The sequence below is a fragment of the Theropithecus gelada genome, chromosome 6, assembly GCF_003255815.1.
Source record: "Theropithecus gelada isolate Dixy chromosome 6, Tgel_1.0, whole genome shotgun sequence".
NCBI classification, from domain to species: Eukaryota; Metazoa; Chordata; class Mammalia; order Primates; family Cercopithecidae; genus Theropithecus; species Theropithecus gelada.
The window spans coordinates 123,270,912-123,285,570 of record NC_037673.1 but is presented as its reverse complement, the minus strand read 5'-3'; the positions used below and the strand labels follow the sequence as shown (position 1 = coordinate 123,285,570).

The window sequence follows — 14,659 nt, the reverse complement described above, 5'->3', positions numbered from 1 at the left end:
AATAAAAATAAAAATAACAGAGCAAGTAGAAAAAATAATGTTGGAATAAATAGACCACTCAAAACCTATGCACTCTGAAACAGAGCACCAGCAATAACATAAAGAATTAGTATCTCGGCCGGGCGCGGTGGCTCACGCCTGTAATCCCAGCACTTTGGGGGACCAAGGTGGGTGGATCACCTGAGGTCAGGAGTTCGAGACCAGCCTGACCAACACGGAGAAACCCCGTCTCTGCTTTAAAAAAAAAAAAAAAAAAAAAGGATTAGTATCCCAGGAGGTAATCTGGACAGCACAGGCAGTCAGTTTAGTGTGGCTAGAGCTGCGTCAAAAGATGTTTTTAAATGCACAAAAAAAGGCCGGGCACGGTGCCTCACACCTGTAATCCCAGCACTTTGGGAGGCCAAGCCAGGTGGATCACTTGAGGTCAGGAGTTCCAGACCAGCCTGGCCAACATGGTGAAACCCCGTCTCTACTAAAAATACAAAATTAGCCGGGCATGGTGGCGCATGCCTGTAATCCCAGTTACTCAGGAAGCTGAGGCCAGAGAATCGCTTGAACCCAGGAGGTGGAAGTTGCAGTAAGCCAAGATCACGCCACTGCACTCCAGCCTGGGTGACAGAGCAAGACTCCGGCTCAAAATAAAATAAAATAAAAAATAAAACGCACAAAAACAACAGAGTGGAAATGCTGGTTTGGAAAAATTTAGACAATAGAGAAACAGAGCTCTGAACACAAGAGTAAGACTGGCTACAAAAGCAAAGCTAGAGGTGCACCTCTCTGGGGGAGAGAACCCTGGGCACGGGCACTCACTTTTAATTTTTTTAAAACAGAGGTGAAAGCAGAGCTGAGGATCGTCTTTCCTTCTGAAGATTAATACTATACTCTAGCTATTCTGGCTCACCTTTACTAGGATTTACTAGGACAAGGCACATATAATGCAATACAACTTCCAATTACAATAATATCATCTCTCTATTTGCCTGTCACATATGAGCTAACTATAGAAGTATTTGTGTCAGAACACACTGAATCAATACTTTAGATACCAAACACTGACCTAAACTGTGATATATGACTATTGGGAGGATAAGAAGAAAAATGTGTTATGAAGACAATAGAATAAAAGAGCTCAATTCCTTGTTATCCATAGTACAAAGTCAACACTGTCGCACTATCATCTAGATACAAGAATAAATAGCAAAGGAGCACTGAAAATAGCTGAAAGTAATTCTTCTCATGAGCAGTCTTGGAGAACTCTTTTGAGTCCTTAAATTATGTGTACACACACACACACACACACACACCCCACTGCTAGAAAGTTATAGGTTTTAGTTTTTTTCCCAAGGTACATACATATTAGAAAACTCTGAATCAGGGAAGTCAGGGAAGACATCTCTAAAGAAATGAATATTGAGAGGAAACCTGAGGGATAAGTAACCCAATGATGACGGAAATCCAAACAAAGGAGGCCGGATGCGATGGCTCATGCCTGTAATCCCAGCACTTTGGGAGGCCAAGACAGGTGGATTACTTGAGGTCAAGAGTTCAAGACCAGTCCTGGCCAGCATGGTGAAACCCCATCTCTACTAAAAATACAAAAAAAAATTAGCTCGGTGTAGTACAGGTGCCTGTAATCCCAGCGACTCAGGAGGCTGAGGCAGGAGAATCACTTGAACCTGGAAGGCGGAGGTTACAGTGAGCCAAGGTCACACCACTGAACACCAGCCAAGGAGACACAGCCAATACTCACTCTCAAAAAAAAAAAAAAATATCCAAAGGAAACCCCAAATGCAAAGGCCCTATTTTAAGAGGAGCACAGTAAAAGGGACTGAATAAAGGATTTCATGGCTAAAGAGGTGTAAACAAGTTCAACTGTGGTATGAGATGAAGCTGGAGGGTCAGACTGGGGCCAGCCCATGCAGGGAAAGAACTTTTAGGTAGGATAACCTGGGCAAATATGTCCCAGATTGCCCAGGACAAGTTCCGTTTATGCGAGCTGTTACTGCATAATTATTAACAGCTCCCTCTTTCACACACAAAAGTATCCCAATTTAGATACTAAATTGTATGGTCACCCTACTATTAGTAGGGTCTTAGTCTTTACCCTAGAAGCTACTGTTTTAACCAAAGAGGGTGAAATGATCACATTTTAGTACAGAATCTTAGAGGGATAAGAGTTCTGGTCCCCTGTCCAGTGTTTTGTTACATAAACACTGAGTAAGAATCTAGTTTAAATTGACCCTTAAGAATGCCTCCTTGCTGCCAGACATGGTGGCTCACACCTGTAATCCCAACACTTTGAGAGGCCAAGGCAGGCGGATTGCTTGAGCTCAAAGTTCAAGACCAGCCTGGGAAACATGGTAAAACCCTCTCCCCACAAAAAATTAGCCAGGCGTGGTGGCGTGTGCCTGTAGTCCCAGCTACTCCAGAGGCTGAGGTGGGAGGATCACTTGAGCCTGGGAAGTCCAGGTTATAGTGAACTATGCACCGCTGCAATCCAGCACGGGCCACAGAACGAGACCTTGTCTCAAAAAGCAAACAAACAAACAAAAAAACCCATGTATCCTTCCCTTCACTGCCAACATTCTTGAATAAGTGTTCTAAACTCATAATCTTTTTCCTCTCACTCTCCCTTTAATTATGGCCAGGGGTTTCCTCTATTAACCAAAGGCTCTCCTCTCAGTCAACAATCACCTAAGGCACCAAAGACACCAATGACAACGGATGATTTTTAGGCTTCATCAAACAAAAAACTCTTGTTCCATGACTCAACTCTCTTTTCTCACCTTTTAAGACGAAGTGTCCCTCTGTCACCCAGGCTGGAGTGCAGAGGCACAATCTCAGCTCACTGCAACCTCCTCCTACTGCAACCTCTGCCTCCCAGGTTCAAGTGATTCTCCTACCTCAGCCTCCGCAGTAGTTGAGATTAAAGGCATGTGCTACGACGCCTGGCTAATTTATGTATTTTTAGTAGAGACAGGGTTTCCCCATGTTGCCCAGGCTGGTCTCAAACTCCTGGCCTCAAGTGATCCAAACGCTCAGCCTCCCAAAGTGCTGGGATTACAGACATGAGCCACCACGCCCGGCCTCACCTCTCTGTTACTTATCATCCCCACTGTGGGTTTTCCTTTCTCTACCCAGTCCTCATATGCACGTGTTTTCCATATCTCTTGAGTACTTCAAATTGCCAACTGACATTGCTACCTAAAGTCTGGCAAACACCACTAATTCACTGATTTAGAGTCCTCCAAACCTGTTCCTTCTCCACCAATTTCGGTTAAGAGCAATATTGTCTACCCAGGCACCCAAGCATGGAAGCAGTCGCCCTAGACTCTTCTCCCTAGTCCCTTATGTTCAGTATCTCTTAAATCCACCTTCTCTCCTTTCTTCCACCTGCCTCAGTTCAAGGGCTGCCTTGTTACTCCCCAAGTGTTCTTACTACTGTTTGTACCTCTCCTCTTTTTTTCCCTCCACAGCATAGCCAAAATGATCATGTCACAATTCTGCCTTAAAATCTTGGGTCTACTCATTACTTAAAATGCAATCCCCTTCCCCACCCCATATATTACATATATATATATGGCTCCAGTAGGCCAGGTGCAGTGGCTCACACCTGTAATCCCAGCACTTTGGGATTAGTGGCTGGGCGTAGTGGCGGGCGCCTGTAGTCCCAGCTACTCGGGAGGCTGAGGCAGGAGAATGGCATGAACCCGGGAGGCAGAGCTTGCAGTGAGCTGAGACCCAGCCACTGCACTCCAGCACTCCAGCACTCCAGCACTCCGAAGTGGGTGGATCACCTGAGGTCAGGAGTTCATGACCAGTCTGGCAAACATACTGAAACCCCGTCTCTACTAAAAATACAAAAATTAGCCGGGTGTGGTGGCAGGCGCCTGTAATCCCAGTTACTTGGGAGGCTGAGGCAAAACAATCACTTGAACCCAGGAGGTAGAGGTTGCAGTGAGCCGAGACCATACCATTGCACTCCAGCCTGGGCAACAGGAGTGAAACTCCGTCTCAAAAAAAAAAAAAAAAAAATCTATACATATATAGATATCTGTATATGTATATATACATACACACACATATATATGGCTCCAGTTATATGAATTATTTGACATTCAGGACAACTCACTCTCCTAACATTTTCCATTTAGAAGCAAACACCTACTTACCTCCCAACACTTAGCTCAGATTCCCCTGGTATGTCTTTCAAAATTTCACAAGGCTCCTAGCCTGCCTTAGGTAGCAGTTCTTGTTTCTCCACAGCAACACCTGGATACTGGTGTCATAGCACTTGATATATTTTATTAGTATACCGCACTTACAGTACCACAATCCTGTAGTGTTGGTTTTCTGTCTTCCCCACTAGACTATAAGTAACTTGATAATGGGGACTGAGTATCCCATCTCTCTATTCCCAGCATCTGATTCAAGACCTGGCATATAGTACCTGTTCCACAAAAATGTGTCTTGAATAAAAAATGAAAGAACACTCTGTCATGAGTATTAAATATTTATTTAGAGGTTTTAATTTCTTTTAAATTATTAAGGCATGGAATAAAGTGGGAAAGTAGCTTTTTAAGAAGAGAAAAAAGATAAAAGTGATCTCTTTCAGTAATTCATCTTCACCTTTCTTTAGCAAATGAAGCCCTCAGTATTTCAAACAGCTGTTTCAACTACTGACAACTACCCTTCTGACAAATCCAAAATTACCTTCCTTGAAGGCTACAAACTATCAACGTGAAAAACATGCAACTAACAGCATTTCCAAAAGTAGCACCCAAAGGGATCTGAAAATCAACTATCCTATCTGAGACTTCAAGTACCAACCATAGATAATGATGCTCTTGTGAGCCTGCTTCACGTCGGTAAACTACAGTAATACCTGTAGAACACTGTTGTACGGATGAAATAAGGTTATGTATGTGAAAACCCTATCACAATGCTAGAAGTCAGGCTACCATCCTTTCCAGCTTCCATTACTCTATTAAGTAATCCCAGGCAAAATATTTAACCTCTCTGAGCCTGAAGTTTCCTCACTCATCAGCAGTTATCATAAGCTTAAAAGATAATGTCTGGCCGGGTGCAGTGGCTCACGCCTGTAATCCCAGCACTCTGGGAGGCTGAGGCAGGCGGATCACAAGGTCAGGAGATCGAGACCATCCTGGCTAACACAGTGAAACCCCGTCTCTACTAAAAATTACAAAAACTTAGCTGGGCATAGTGGCAGGTGCCTGTAGTCCCAGCTACTCGGGAGGCTGAGGCAGAAGAATGGCGTGAACCCAGGAGGCAGAGCTTGCAGTGAGCCCAGATCGCGCCACTGCACTCCAGCACTCCAGGCTGGGTGAAAGGGAGACTCCGTCTCAAAAAAAAAAAAAAAAAGACAATGTCTATAAAGCATCTACTATAATGCCTGGCAAACAGAATTGGCACAAAATAAATATCAGCTTTTTTTCCTGCATCTTTTCCCCCACACCCCAAAAGGGAGTCTTGCTTTGTCACTCAGGCTGGAGTACAGTGTAGCAATCTTGGCTCACCGCAACCTCTGCCTCCCGGGTTCAAGCAGTTCTCCTGCCTCAGCCTCCTGAGTAGCCGGGATTACAGGTGCCCACCACCATGCCTGGTTAATTTTTTTATTTTTAGTAGATATAGGGTTTCGCCATGTTGGCCAGGCTGGTCTTGAACTCCTGACCTCAGGTGATCCGCCCACCTCGGCCTCCCAAAGTGCTGGGATTACAAGCATGAGCCACCGGGCGCAACCTAAGGGTGATTTTTAATTTTCTTCTTGGTGTTTGTGTTTTCTCCTTTCCTATAATAAATATACATTTCCTGTGTAAAACTTTTAATTTTTGGCCTGGCGCCCTGGCTCACGCCTGTAATCCTAGCCCTTTGGAAGACCAAGGTGGGCAGATTGCCTGAGCTCAGGAGTTCTAGACAAGCCTAGGCAACATGGTGAAACCTCGTCTCTACTAAAATACAAAAAAAAAAAAAAAACAAGAAAAAAAAAATTAGCCAGCATGGTGGCATGTGTCTGTAGTCCCAGCTAATCGGGAGGCTGAGGCAGGAGAATTGTTTGAACACGGGAGGCGGAGGCTGTAGTGAGCTGAGATTGTGCCACTGCACTCCAGCCTGGCGACACAGCGAGACTCAGTCTATTAAAAATAATAATAATAATAATTTTTAGGCCAGGCACGGTGGCTCACACCTGTAATCCCAGCACTTTGGGAAGCCAATGTGGGCGGATCACAAGGTCAGGAGATAGAGATGATCCTGGTCAACACGGTGAAACCCCGTTTCTACTAAAAATAAAAATTAAAAAATTAGCTGGGCATGGTGGCAGGTGCCTATAATCCCAGATATTTGGGAGGCTGAGGCAGGAGAATTGCTTGAACCCGGGAGACAGAGGTTTCAGTGAGCCAAGATCGCACCATTGCACTCCAGCCTGGGCAATGAGAGCGAAACTCCGTCTCAAAAAAAAAAAAAAAGAAATTCAAATGACAGCCAAAGCACAATCTCCTTATCAAAGAGTTACACTGTAAAAGGGGTTTAAAACTGATTTTAAAAACAACTTTGATCCTAAAAATAATTGGGAACTTCAGCTATACAGGGTCCCATTACTCAACTGATACCTGAGGCTCATTCTCAACATTTGTACATGAAAGAGACTTACACTAATGGTATTAAAACAAGTCTAAAGAATTTCTAACTCAGACATATCAGAGGTGACACCATCTATACAAATGAAAGAATAAATATAACCAGCAACTGTGTAAAGACAGGAAAAAGAAAAGACCCATCATATTTTAATAGTGCTTTATCTTTTATTCCGCCTGTTTACTTCCTTGAATCTGGGTATGCAAAATATTACCTAGTCTCATCCCCTAACTTAAATAAACAACTCCAAAAGATCTTGCTTTATCAAACATCTTTTGAAAGCATGGGAAGGAAATGTCATGACAGTTTAATTATTTGGAACCTGCTTCCTAGACTTCTAAATCAGTTTTAGGGGTTTGGTCCTTCCAAGTGTTCCCTTGAAAATTAAAGTAACATTTAACATAACTCTGTTATAAAAGAACTATAAAAAGCAGTTTAACTAGTTTTATAACTCTTATATTTTAAGAGTTATAAAAATATAAAAGTTTGATAACTCATATTAAGGCTAGGGTATATACTGTCAATCTGCTTCAAACAGGGCAAAATCAGTACATTAAAAAAAGATACGGTAATACACAGGATGATGGTTTGTTTTTTGTGGTTTTTTTGTTTGTTTGTTTTTGTTTTTGAGACAGAGTCTCACTCTGTCGCCCAGGCTAGAGTGCAGTGGTGCAATCTCGGCTCACTACAACCTCCGCCTGCTGGGTTCAAGAGATTCTCCCGCCTCAGCCTCCCTCCCGAGTAGCTGGGATTACAGGCATGCACCACCACGCCCAGCTGATTTTTGTATTTTTAGTAGAGATGGAGTTTCACTGTGTTGGTCAGGCTGGTCTCGAACTCCTGACCTTGTGATCTGCCCGCCTCAGCCTCCCAAAGTACTGGGATTACAGGTGTGAGCCAAGGCGCCCGGCAAAGGTCTTTGTTTTTCAATTAATCATCCTATGTACAAAAACACTCCTAAAAAAGATTAGCATGTTTTTGACTGGGCACAGTGGCTGGCGCCTGTAATCCCAGCACTTTGGGAGGCAGAGGCGGGCAGATCACAAGGTCAAGAGATGGAGACCTTCCTGGACAACATGGTGAAACCCTGTCTCTACTAAAAATACAAAAATTAGCTGGGCACGGTGGCAGGTGCCTGTAATCCCAGCTACTTGGAGGCTCAGGCAGAAGAATTGCCTGAACCCAAGAGGCGGAGGTTGCAGTGAGCTGAGATTGTGCCACTGCACTCCAGCCTGGTTGACAGAGTGAGACTCCATCTCAAAAAAAAAAAAAAAAAAAAATTAGCATTTTTTATTATTTTAGGTATGAAAACCAAAGTACATGAGTGTTAAAACAACCCTGAAGATTTTGTTTCACCTATGGGCATTTCCTAAAGTTCCTTCTATGAATGACCAAAATATGTAGAAAGCCAACAGAGTAAATATATAAAATATAGGATAAACTCCCAACCCCTTCTTCATTAAAAAATATTAAAAAATAGTTTACCAGATTTACATCAGTATGCTGCATAATTTGAACTAATAACAAGCCAGAAAAAGGCCTAAATTTCTTAACTCTCCCTGAGATTCAGAAAACTACTATTTATATCATAATTACACAGATGAGGAAATACAGGCTAAAGGACTTAAAAGTACTGGTGGGGTAAGGTGGTTCATGCCTGTAATCCCAGCACGGTGGAAGACCGAGATGGGTGGATCACCTGATCTCTGGAGTTCGAAACCAGCCTTGTCAACATGGCGAAACTTCATCTCTCCTAAACATACAAAAATTAGCCAGGCGTGGTGGCGGGTGCCTGTAATCCCAGCTACCCATGAGGCTGAGGCAGGCGAATTGCTTAAACCAGGGAGATGGAGGTTGCAGTGAGCTGAGATTGTGCCACTGCACTCCAGCCTGGACAAGAGAGCAAGACTCTGTCTCAATAAATAAATAAATACATACATACATACATACATACAAACAAAAATCCACAGTCTTTTATCTGTACTTTCAGAGTTTGAAAACCTAAAATTTTGTTAACACATTTAGTGGCAAAACCTGACCTGAAACCAGGTCTATTTTCAATCTGTCTTTCTCCACCTGCCGTGACAATATCTCTCCCTCAGAAATGTTTCATGATAGAGTGCTAACTCTTATCTACCCTAACTCTATAAACTCCACTGGGGGTGTCATATTCAGTATGTGCATCATATTACCGTCTTAAATTGGAATTGCTTTTACTTCCAAAGCACATCTGGCCCCCAGAGTTTTACAGAGAAGATAGGGGACCTGTATCACTGAAGGAAAATAAATGTCTGAATCCATAAAACCAGTTATTGAAGATTGATATAAACACTTAACTTTCTGTTACATCTGTTTTTCCCATATAGTTAACAGTGAAATTCTGAAACAAGTCAATTTCTCTGTACTTTTTGTTTAAAGTTTTGAGTGATGGCATTCATCATCATTCTTGGAAACTTGTTCTCCCAAAAAAGCTTTCAGCAAAATATAACTAGGCTTGGACTGAATCAGAGTAACTGCACCTTGCATATGAGATCTGTATTCCTATGGATTCAAACACCACATGCATGGAAACTATTGCCAAATTCTCTTCAGACCAAGCATTTCCATGCTCTGCCTCTAAGGTATTTTGTGTGCTGAGGAACCAAAAAGAAACTAAGCAACTTGGAATCTATAATTCTCTCAAGGCTGTTTTCTTAATCTAAATCTACCTAAATGATGATTATACTTAATTACAAACACTCTGGTTCCAAATAAAAAATTAAATATAGGCCAGGCATGGTGGCTCACACCTGTAATCTCAGCACCTTGGGAAGCTGAGGTGGGTGGATCACCTGAGGTCAGGAGTTTGAGACCAGCCTGGCAAACATGGTGAAATCCCATCTCTACTAAAAATACAAAATGAGTTGGGTGTGGTGGTGCACACCTATAATCCCAGCTACTTGGGAGGCTGGGTCAGGAGCATCACTTGAACCTGGGAGGCGGAGGTTGCAGTGAGCCAAGCTCCGTCTCAAACAAAAAAAAAAGAAAGAAAAGAAAGAAACACATTAACAACCCTGGATGCCAGAAGACAATAGGGCAAAATAATACTTTCCAAGTTCTGGAAAAATGTTAACCTAGTATTCTATACCTAGCCCAACAGCCAATCAAGCATGAGACTAAACAAAGCTATTTTCAGACATACAGGACTCAGAAAGTTTACCTCCTGCCATCCTTTCCGAATAAATTACTTAAGGATGTTCTTCAACAAAATATGAAGAAACCAAGGAAAAGCAAAATACACCCAGGGTGGAGTGCAGTGGTGTGATCTCAGCTCACTGCAACCTCCGCCTTCCTGGTTCAAGCGAAGCCTCCTGCCTCAGCCTCCAGAGTAACTGGGATTGCAGGCGTCCACCACCACACCCGGCTAATTTGTGTATTTTTAGTAGAGACGGGGTCTTGCCATGTTGGCCAGGCTAGTCTCAAACTCCTGACTTCAGGTGATCCACCTGTCTAGGTCTCTCAAAGTGCTTTATAGGCATGAGCCACCGTGCCCAGCCAGGAAGCTGTCTTTAATAAGTTACAGGACGGCCAGGCGCGGTGGCTCACGCCTGTAATCCCAGCACTTTAGGAGGCGGAGGCGGGCAGATTACGAGGTCAGGAGATCCAGACCATCCTGGCTAACACGGTGAAACCCCGTCTCTACTAAAGAATACAAAAAATTAACCGGGCGTAGTGGCGAGCGCCTACAGTCCCAGCTACTCGGGAGGTTGAGGCAGGAGAATGGTGTGCACCCAGGAGGCGGAGGTTGCAGTGAGCCGAGATTGCGCCACTGCACTCCAGCCTGGGCGACAGAGCAAGACTCCAGCTCAAAAAAAAAAAAACAAAAAGTTACAGGACATCAGTACACAGCATACCTTAAGCAAAGAGAACTCTAGGGAAGAAAGTAGATTCATGTGATATATATTATGATTAGATATCTTCAAAAAGTCTGCAAACACACTGAGGGCAAATTTTTCTTAATCAACAAGAAAAACGAAAGGCTACTGAGGAATAAATCCATATAAAAAAAAGTCATAATTCAAATGAGGAGCAAACTAAAACGTGGCATGTTTTGAGCAAATGATGGTATGCTGAGGGGGAAAGAAGAGTACACCTAATCCTGGCAATAGGAATATACATACAGTAGCAGAGACCTAAGAAAAATATAATCCCAGAACACTACTTACCCTGGGAGAATAGATACTGTCAACCCCTCAGACAGGCCTTCCTTAATCACACTAACCCTTCACTCTGCTTCATTTTTATTCCCTTAGCATCTGCTATTACCTAAACTGTATCACATACATTATTTCATTGATTCTAATACACATTATTCTCATTTTTTAACCCCACTGAAACCAACATGCATTTTAGAATCCATACATTTACAACTAGTGTCAGCCAGGTGGCAGCCTTGTTACTGTGTGAAAAACCTGTGGATAACTCCTGGAAAGATTACAAAAGCGCCAGCATCAAAATGCTTCACATCACACAAAAGACAATCTTTATTTGCTTGCTGGGATATAGCTCCCCCACTACACTCTCAGCAACAAAGAATAGTAATTCATTTTTTTAAAAAATCTTCGTACCCTCTAACATAGAACGGTGACTGGTACACAACAGATAATTGATCTGTGTGAATTTTTTTTTTAGACAGAGTCTCACTCTGTCACCCAGGCTGCAGTGCAGTGGACCATCTGGCTCACTGCAGCCTCTGCCTCCTGGATATCAAGCGATTCTCCTGCCTCAGCCTCCCCAGCAGCTGGGATTACAGCCGCCCACCACGACGCCCAGATATATATATGTATACACACATATATATACACATATATATACATATATATATATACACACACACACACACACACATATATATATATATATTTGAGACAGGGTCTCACTCTGTCGCCAGGCTGGGGTGCAACGCGCAATCCCGGCTCACTGCAACATCCGTCTCCTGGTGGTCAAGCGATTCTCCTGCCTCAGCCTCCCGAGTAGCTGGGACTACAGATGCGTGCCACCACGCCTGGCTAATTTTTTGTATTTTTAGTAGAGACGGGGTTTCACCAATTAGGCTGGTCTCGAACTCCTGATTTCAAGTGATTCGCTCACCTCGCCTCCCAAAGTGCTGGGATTACAGGTGTGAGCCACCATGCCCGGCCCTGTGTAACATTTTAATATCTATGAAATCATGATGGGTCCAACAGGATAGTTCCTACACAGTTGGTCCTGGTGTTTTTATCTTCTTAGTGGTACAGATCTAATGGCAAGTCTTACAAGCAACGATATCTAAGACTTGAAGGAATTCAGTGGCAAAAAGTTGGAGAAACATGGAAACAACAGTGTGAGTGAGCTTACCGCTCATTTCAAAAGATGAAACCAAGGCTTAGTAAATCCAAGAAGCAGGGACAAAGAGTGTCAAAGTGAGAATAAGGTACCTCCAGAAATTTCAGTTGGCCGTGCTAATGGCGAGCACGAATTCCAGACCCAAATTTTGCAAATCTCTAAAGCATGACATCAACATTTGTTGCCTACTGATGACGGGCCATTTTGCTTATCAGAAAATCAAAATAAGGCCTGCAAAGGTCTGCAAGTGTATCCTTGTGCACTGGAATGAAAACTCACACTCGCTTAGGTGAATAATTACAAACTCTCCTTCGCTCAAACACTCAGCATTTACACAGCACCCAGTCACCTGCCCTGGTCTACTATCTGCACAATGGCCGACTAAGGGGTACTAAGCACGGTCCCTACCCGAAAGCCCGACTATACTATGAGGCGGCAAAAGCTGAGGAGAGGGGGCTGCTGCCTGAGGGGTAGGCGAACCGCAACTCGAAGAACAGTGGCAGTAACATGCACAAACCCGGCTTTCCTTCCCTGCGCAGAACCACCTGAGGGCTCGCACCATCCCCGCTGAGACAGGACACCTTTCCCCTGAGAAAGCTAACCAGCTAGCAAACCTAACTTGCCCGAGGCGGGCTGGAGGCGCGCGGATCAAGCCCCGCCTCTCTCTCCCGCCCAAAGCAGGCGTACAACCTTCGCAAAATGTCACAGGGCCAAGACTGAGCGCGCCAAAGTGGGACCCACCCCCAGGAGACGCGGATGCTCCGGGAAGGTCCCTCCCCTTCCTCCCTCTGCCCGCGCGAAGCTCATTCATTCTAGAGGCGGGCTGCCTGTCCTCCCCGGCCGGCCATCCCGGCACTGCAAATCCGCTAGACGCTTTGTCTCGCGCCGGCCGGAAACCCGGGCGCGCACTCGAGCGCGCGTCCGCGCTCCAGCTCCCTGCACCTGGGGCCTGCGGGCCGCCTCTCCGCGCCGGCTCCCCGGGTTCGAGGTGCGAAAGCTGGCGCTCGTTCTCAGCAGTCCCAGGCGCGCACTTATCACGTCCCAGCGGGTATCCAAAACCTAGAAATGGGCATCACGGCCCCCATCGCTACAGCTCGAGCCCCCTCCGCGACCCCTGCCCCGCTATGAACTCTAGATTCTTTTTCCTTTTCTTTCCGGAGACCGAGACCCTGTTCCTTCCGAAGGACGCGTGCATCCTGGCCTCTGCACTCCCTCCCCAGGGCACAACCCGGTGAGCTGGCCGCCGCGACTGCGCCCCCGACCCTCCTTGGTGCTAACGCGGCAGCCAGCTAGCACTCACTTGAGGAGCAGCTGGTCGTGTTCCGCCTTGCACTTGCCCAGCTCGATCTGCAGCTTGGCGCGCTCGCGGGCCGTGTCGTCGAGCGCGCGTCGCGCGTCGGCCAGCTCGGTCTCGTAGAGCGCCTTGAGGCCAGTGAGCTCGCGGCCGCGCACCTCCTCGCGCTCCGTCACCTGCAGCTGCAGCGCGCTGTTTTCCGTCTCCAGGCTGCGCACCTTGTCGATGTACACCGCCAGCCGGTCATTGAGCTCGCGCAGCTCCTCCTTCTCCTGGAGCCGCGACAGCCTCGTGGGGCTCAGCGGCGTGGTGGGGCCGCCAGCGCGGCTGCCCGTCCGCGGCGGCACGGGGGTCGCGGTCGCCATGGCGGGCGGCGGAGACAGCGGGGAGGCGAGGCCGCGAGCAGGACCGTGACAAGAAGGGGACGGCAGGGGGCGAAGCGGGGACCGAAGGCACAAACCGGCGACCTGCGCTCGCGTCCAGACGCCGGCGTTTAGAGGAACGGAGAAGCACCTGGGATGGCGGGAGCTCGATTACAGCACAAAGGGCAAAGGCGCGGGGGGGGGGTGGAACTACGAATCAATCGATCGATCGCGAAATGCCCTTTGTAAGAAAACACACACACCCACTCACACACGCACGCGGGAAAATGCAAGACGAGGGTGACTGGAGGCCAAGCAGGGTCCGCGCCGCCGCCGTCTCCTGCTCGCAACACTTTGTTTCCTCTCAGGCTGCACGGAGCGGCGGGCGGGGGGAGGAGGGCCGGGAGGGGCGGGCTGGAGGCAAGCCGCGGGGGGCGGAGGTGGCGCGGGCAGCGGCGCCGCACACCCCAACATGGCCGGCGCGCCCTGGCGCCTCCACGTGACCGTCATCGGCCAATGGGGAACGGGCAGCGTGCTTCGGCGGCCCGGAGGCCGGGCCTGTAAATTTAAAATCTGGCCCTCGGGCAACCGTCCGCTCGGCACGCCCGCCTGGGCGGTGCCCGGACGGGACTCAGGGCGGCAAGGAAGGACGCCCGGGACTGCCCACCCGCGCGGCCCTGGGCCCAGCGCCCTCCGGGCCCTCCCGCCGCCCCGCGGGGACCCCTTGGAGGGGCCGGGCCTGCGAAAGGCGGGAAGGAGCCCGGAGGTTTCCGGGGCGGATCTGCGCCACCGCCCACACTCGGCGGTTCAGGGAAATTCAAATATAAACGTTCCTAAAAGCCACACGCGAAACTCGGAGTCCCCGGACACCGCGGGCGTGGTAACCTTATCCCCTGTTCCTGTGGAGGGCTCGGGAAACGGCTTGGAGGCTGGGACGCTGTGGAATTACGTAATAGGCACTTGAGTCCGAAGTTCCAAACGCACT

The 14,659-nt window shown here is 46.9% G+C and overlaps 1 protein-coding gene across 2 annotated transcripts in view; it reads right to left on the bottom strand.

Annotated features, from left to right (window-relative positions):
• LMNB1 (lamin B1) overlaps nucleotides 1–14,562 on the bottom strand; it is a 58,256-nt gene extending 43,694 nt beyond the window's left edge. Inside the window, exons 1-2 of one of the 2 annotated variants that reach the window (XM_025389081.1) lie at nucleotides 13,938–14,023; nucleotides 13,319–13,825 (exon numbers count right to left, since the gene is read on the bottom strand). In XM_025389081.1, the coding sequence (XP_025244866.1) occupies nucleotides 13,319–13,677 (359 nt within the window). In that variant the 5' untranslated portion in view covers nucleotides 13,678–13,825; nucleotides 13,938–14,023. Of the gene's footprint in view, nucleotides 1–13,318; nucleotides 13,826–13,937 lie in introns of both variants that reach the window. The other variant, XM_025389082.1, reaches the window with a different exon arrangement.
• Between the last annotated feature and the right edge of the window lie 97 nt (nucleotides 14,563–14,659).